Source organism: Chiloscyllium plagiosum, unplaced genomic scaffold (genome assembly GCF_004010195.1).
Source record: "Chiloscyllium plagiosum isolate BGI_BamShark_2017 unplaced genomic scaffold, ASM401019v2 scaf_57124, whole genome shotgun sequence".
Lineage (NCBI taxonomy): Eukaryota > Metazoa > Chordata > Chondrichthyes > Orectolobiformes > Hemiscylliidae > Chiloscyllium > Chiloscyllium plagiosum.
The window spans coordinates 1-6,350 of record NW_025200115.1 but is presented as its reverse complement, the minus strand read 5'-3'; the positions used below and the strand labels follow the sequence as shown (position 1 = coordinate 6,350).

General features: G+C 51.8%; 2 protein-coding genes across 7 annotated transcripts; one reads left to right on the top strand and one right to left on the bottom strand.

Annotated features, from left to right (window-relative positions):
* The first annotated feature begins 6 nt into the window (after positions 1 to 6).
* On the top strand, positions 7 to 2,731 carry LOC122546069. 6 transcript variants are annotated; one of them, XR_006310657.1, is made up of 5 exons: positions 7 to 844; positions 882 to 1,331; positions 1,910 to 2,200; positions 2,440 to 2,530; positions 2,704 to 2,731. XR_006310657.1 is itself a non-coding variant. In XM_043684905.1 (5 exons), exons 1-5 carry the CDS (start codon positions 52 to 54, stop codon positions 2,465 to 2,467), a joined length of 915 nt encoding a protein of 304 aa, XP_043540840.1. In that variant the 5' UTR covers positions 7 to 51; the 3' UTR covers positions 2,468 to 2,658. The 6 variants fall into 6 exon arrangements, 3 of the variants coding, with proteins under 3 accessions (XP_043540840.1, XP_043540839.1, XP_043540838.1); XM_043684905.1 differs by lacking the exon at positions 2,704 to 2,731 and having other exon boundaries at positions 7 to 121; positions 161 to 170; positions 1,156 to 1,471; positions 1,710 to 2,200; positions 2,440 to 2,658; XR_006310656.1 differs by lacking the exon at positions 2,704 to 2,731 and having other exon boundaries at positions 1,910 to 2,281; positions 2,468 to 2,658.
* A 2,907-nt stretch (positions 2,732 to 5,638) lies between these two features.
* On the bottom strand, positions 5,639 to 6,344 carry LOC122546068 (N-acetylaspartate synthetase-like). The gene has a single exon (XM_043684901.1). The coding sequence runs from the start codon at positions 6,320 to 6,322 to the stop codon at positions 5,639 to 5,641; it is 684 nt and encodes a 227-aa protein (XP_043540836.1). The 5' UTR covers positions 6,323 to 6,344.
* Between the last annotated feature and the right edge of the window lie 6 nt (positions 6,345 to 6,350).

Genomic DNA, 6,350 nt, shown 5'->3' with positions numbered 1-6,350 from the left:
AAGAGTCTGGATACATGGATCTGGGTACAAGGTCTGGGAAAGTCTGGGTACATGGGTCTGGGTACATGGGTCTGGGTGCATGGGCCTGGGTACATGGGCTTGGGTACATGGTATGGGAAAGGCTGAGAGTACTTGGGTCTGGTTACATGGCGCGGGAAAGAGTCTGGGCACATGGATCTGGGTGCATTGGCCTGGGTACATGGTATGGGAAGAGTCTGGGTACTTGGACTTGGGCACATGGTATGGGAAAGAGTATGGGTACATGGGTCTGGGTACATGGTATGGGAGAGAGTCTGGGCTCATGGGTATGGGTATATGGGTCTGGGTACATGGGTCTGGGTATGTATCGGTCTGGATACATGGGTCTGTGTACTTGGGCTAGGGTACATGGTATGGGAAGAGTCTGGGTACATGGACTTGGGTACATGGTATGGGAAAGAGTATGGGTACATGGGTCTGGATACATGGAATGGGAGAGAGTCTGGGCACATGAGTATGGATATATGGGTCTGGATACATGGTATGGAAAAGGGTGTGGGTACATGAGGCTGGGTGCATGGGGCTGGGTACATGGTATGGGAAGGTCTAGGTACATGGATCTGGGTACATTGGTCTGGGTACATGGTATGGGAAAGTCTGAGTACATGGGTCTGGGTACATGGTATGGGAAGGAGTCTGGGTAAATGGGTCTGGGTACATGGGTTTGGGTACATGGTATGGGAAGTCTCTGGGTACATTGGTTTGGGTACATGGTATGGGATGAGTCCGGATACATGGGTTTGTACATGGTATGGAAAGTCTGGGTACATGTGTCTGGGTACATGGTATGGGAACGTCTGGGTACATGGGTCTGGGTACATGGTATGGGAACGTCTGGGTACATGGGTCTGGGTACATGGGCTTGGGTACATGGTATGGGAAAGGGTGTGGGTACATGGGTCTGGTTACATGGTATGGGAAAGTCTGGGAACATGGGTCTGGGTATATAGGTCTGGGTACATGGGTCTGGGTGCATGGGTCTGGATACATGAGTCTGGGTACATGGTATGGGGACATGGGTCTGGGTACATGTGTCTGGGTATATGTTTTGGGAAAGAGTCTGGATACATGGATCTGGGTACAAGGTATGGGAAATTCTGGGTTATGGGTCTGAGCCATGGGTATGTGTATATGGGTCTGGGTACATGGGTCTGGGTACATGGGTCTAGGTACATGGTATTGGAAGAGTCTGGGTACATGGACTTGGATACATGGTATGGGAAAGAGTATGGGTACATGGGTCTGGGTACATGGGTCTGGGTATATTGGTCTGGGTACATGGGTCTGGGTACATGGGTCTGGGTACATGGTATGGGAAGAGTCTGGGTACATGGATTTGGGTACATGGTATGGGAAAGTCTGGGCACATGGGTCTGGCTACATGGTATGGGAAAGTCTGGGTACATGGGTCTGGGTACATGGGTCTGGGTACATGGGCTTGGGTACATGGTATGGGAAAGGGTGTGGGTACCTGGGTTTGGTTACATGGTGCGGGAAAGAGTCTGGGCACATGGATTTGGGTGAATGTGTCTGGGTAAATGGGCCTGGGTACATGGTATGGGATGAATCTGGGTACATGGGTCTGGATACATGGTATGGGAGAGAGTCTGGGCACATGGGTGTGGGTATATGGGTCTGAGCACATGGGGTTGGTTTATGGGTCTGGGTACATGGGTCTGGGTACATGGTATGGGAAGAGTCTGGGTACATGGACTTGGATACATGGTATGGGAAAGAGTATGGGTACATGGGTCTGGGTACATGGTATAGGAGAGAGTCTGGGATCGTGGGTATGTGTATATGGGCCTGGGTACATGGGCATGGGTATATCGGTTTCGGTACATGGATCTGGGTGCATTGGTCTGGGTACATGGGCTTGGGTACATGGTATGGGAAAGAGTCTGGGCACATGGGTATGTGTATATGGGTCTGGGTACATGGGTCTGGGTATATCAGTCTGGGTATATGGGTATGGGCACATGGGTCTGGCTACATGGTATGGGAAGAGTCTGGGTACCTGGATTTGGGTACTTAGTATGGGAAGAGTCTGGGTACATGGGTCTGGTTATATGGGTCAGGGTACATGGTATGGGAAAGAGTCTGGATACATGGGTCTGGGTATATGGGATGGGAAAAAGTCTGGGTACATACGTTTGGGTACATTGTATGGAAAGAGTCTGAGTACATAGGTCTGGGTACATGGGTCTGGGTACATGGTATGGGAAAGAGTCTGGGCACATGGGTCTGGGTACATGGTATTGGAAAGAGTCTGGATACATGGGTCTGGGTACGTGGATTTGTGTACATGGGTCTGGATACATGGTTATGGGTACATGGATCTGGTTACGTGGTATGGGAATGAGTATGGGTACATGGGTCTGGGTACATATGTTTGGGTACATTGTATGGAAAGAGTCTGAGTACATAGGTCTGGGTACATGGGTCTGGGTACATGGTATGGGAAAGAGTCTGGGCACATGGGTCTGGGTATATGGGATTGGAAAGAGTCTGGGTACATGGGTCTGGGTACGTGAGTCTGGGTACATGGTATGGGAAAGAGTCTGGATACATGGGTCTGGGTACGTGGATCTGTGTACATGGATCTGGATACATGGTTATGGGTACATGGATCTGGTTACGTAGTATGGGAATGAGTATGGGTACATGGGTCTGGGTACATGGTATGGGAAAGGGTGTGGGCACAGGGGTCAGGGTACATGGTATGGAAAAGGGTGTGGGTACATGAGGCAGGGTGCATGGGGCTGGATACATGGTATGGGAAGGTCTGGGTACATGGATCTGGGTACATTGGTCTGGGTACATGGTATGGGAAAGTCTGAGTACATGGGTCTGGGTACATGGTATGGGAAGGAGTCTGGGTACATGGGTCTGGGTACATGGGTTTGGGTACATGGTATGGGAAGGCTCTAGGTACATGGGTCTGGGTATATGCTATGGGAAGACTGTGGGAACATGGGTCTACGTACATAGGTCTGGGTCCATGGGTCTGGGTACATGGTATGGGACGAGTCTGGGTACATGGGTTTGTACATGGTATGGAAAGTCTGGATACATGAGTCTGGGTACATTGTTTGGGAAAGTCTGAGTACATGGTATGGGAAGGGGTCTGGGTACATGGTGTGGAAAAGAGTCTGGGTACATGGGTCTGGGTACATTGGTCTGTGTACATGGGTCCGGATACATGGGTCTGGGTACATGGGTCTGGGTATATGGGTCTGGGTACATGTGTCAGGGTACATGGGCTTGGGTACATGGGTTTGGTATATGGGTCTCGGTACATGGGACTGGGTACATGGGTTTGGGTACATGGGTCTGGGTACATGGGCCTAGATACATAGGTCTGGGTACATGGGTCTGGGTATATGAGTCTGGGTACATGGGTCTGGGTACATGGGTGTGGGTATATGGTTCTGGGTACATGGGTCTGAGTACATGGGCCTGGGTACATGGGCCTGGATATATGGGTCTGGGTACATGGGTCTGGGTACATGGGTCTGGGTACATGGGCCTGGATATATGGGCCTGGGTACATGGGTCTGGGTACATGGGTCTGGGTATATGGGCCTGGGTACATGGGTCAGGGTACATGGGTCTGGGTACATGAGTCTTGGTATATTTGCCTGGGATTATGGGTCTGGGTATATGGGTCTGAGTACATGTGTCTGGGTATATGGGTCTGGGTACATGGGTCTGGGTACATGGGCCTGGGTATATGGGTCTGGGTACATGGGTCTGGGTACATGGGCCTGGATATATGGGCGTGGGTACATGGGTCTGGGTATATGGGCCTGGATACATGGGTCAGGGTACATGAGTCTTGGTATATGGGCCTGGGTATATGGGTCTGGGTATATGGGTCTGAGTACATGTGTCTGGGTATATGGGTCTGGGTACATGGGTCTGGGTACATGGGCCTGGGTATATGGGTCTGGGTACATGGGTCTGAGTATATGGGTCTGGGTATATGGGCCTGGGTACATGGGTCTGGGTACATGGGTCTGGGTACATGGGCCTGGGTATATGGGACTGGGTACATGGGCCTGGGTACATGGGTCTGGGTATATGGGCCTGGGTATATGGGCCTGGGTATATGGGTCTGGCTACATGGGTCTGGTACATGGGTCTGGGTATATGGGTCTGGGTATATGGGTCTGGGTACATGGGTCTGGGTACATGGGCCTGGGTGTATGGGACTCGGTACATAGACCTGGGTACATGGGTCTGGGTATATGGGTCTGGGTATATGGGTCTGGGTACATGGGTCTGGGTTTATAGGTCTGGGTATATGGGTCTGAGTACATGGGTCTGGGTACATGGGTCTGGGTACATGGGCCTGGATATATGGGACTGGGTACATGGGCCTGGGTACATGGGCCTGTGTACATGGGTCTGGGTATATGGGTATATGGGTCTGGGTACATGGGTCTGGGTACATGGGTCTGGGTATATAGGTCTGGGTATATGGGTCTGGGTACATGGGTCTGGGTACATGGGTCTGGATACATGGGTCTGGGTATATGGGTCTGGGTATATGGGTCTGGGTATATGGGTCTGGGTACATGGGTCTGGTACATGGGTCTGGGTATATGGGTCTGGGTACATCGGTCTGGGTACATGGGCCTGGGTATATGGGCCTGGGTACATGGGCCTGGGTACATGGGCCTGGGTAAATGGTCCTGGGTATATGGGTCTGGTTATATGTGTCTGGGTATATGGGTCTGGTTATATGCGTCTGGGTACATGGGTCTGCGTACAGGGGCCTGGGTACATGGGTCTGGGTACATGGGCCTGGGTATATGGGTCTGGGTATATGGGTCTGGGTATATGGGCCTGGGTACAAGGGTCTGGGTACATGGGTCTGCGTGCATGGGCCTGGGTACATGGGTCTGGGTACATGCACCTGGGTATATGGGTCTTGGTATATGGGTCTGGGTATATGGGCCTGAGTACAAGGGTCTGGGTACATGGGTCTGCGTACATGGGCCTGGGTACATGGGTCTGAGAGTCTGTATATTGACAATTTGGATAAATGCCTTTGTTATGAGTACACGGTATGAGTGGGGTTACTGAGTTAAAAAGACGGCGCTAATAAAGTGGAAATGCGATGCTGACATTTCGGAGGGAGGATGTGGGCACAGGGAGGCTCGGCCGGTCAGATTAACCCGGTGATGCCTTGTAGATGGGGAGCTCAGCGGGAGGGGAGGCTCGAGCCTGGTCCCCAGCAGCAGCCGCTAGCGGAGCCCTGGAGTGTGGATGGGGGATGGAGGGAGAGAGGTCAGCCCTGGGAACCGCGCACCGTCTGCAGTACAGCACTGGTCCAGCAGCAGCAGCGCTCCGCTCCTATACTGTACTTGGCTGTTTCTCTAAAGAGACTGAAAACTCGAGATTAAAACGGCGAGGTTTTGTCCCCCAGTATGAAAAAGACAATTAAACAGCACACGCATTATATATAACCCTATAGATAATAAACCTGTACAGATAAAATAAACCCTATTTATACTAAACCTATATATATGAACCTATATCTGAAGCAAACCCGTTAAAAATCATGTATATATAATCCCTAAAAGTAATAAACCTATATCTTATAAATTTTATATAAAAATATCTCTATATAAAAAACCATGTTTAAAAATAACTCCCGTATGTACATATAACCAACCCTGTATATAATAAACGCTATATATAAATTAAGTCCTATATGTATATATGAAGCAGTGTGTTTGCCCCCCTCTGATCCTTCCCAAAGGTGAACATTATAAAGCGGTATATATTTGGGGGGGAAGGGGGGGTGGGTGTGACAGGGACTGCAGGGTTTCGGGGTAAAGTACAGGGCTGACTTACCGGTGAAGCAGGAATAGAGCAGGAGGATGCCAGGCTGTTGTTTTAAGCCCCTGAAGGCGGTGTTGGGGACCCGCTCCAGAATCCCCTCTCGGAAGATGCGGCGGACGCTGGGCCGGTCTGTGGGCTGGAACTCACGGATCAGCAGTGCCGGCTCCGGCTTCACCGCCCGGCGCTGGCCGCCTCCCGCTGCCTCCGGGGCCGGGACCGGGACCGGGGCCGGGGCTGGGGCTGGGGCTGGGCTTGGAGCTGGAGCCAGCTCGGGGCCGGCTGGAGCCGGGGTTGGAGCCGGGGATGAGGGCGGAGGCGCCGGGAGCCAGATCTGGCTGGAGACGGCCAATCCATCCCCTTTCGCAGGCGGCATCTCCTCGTCCGCTACCATCTTCGTCTGACAGACCATATCGCAGGGCAGAAAATGCATAGACACCAAAACAAAACAGAGCCTGTTT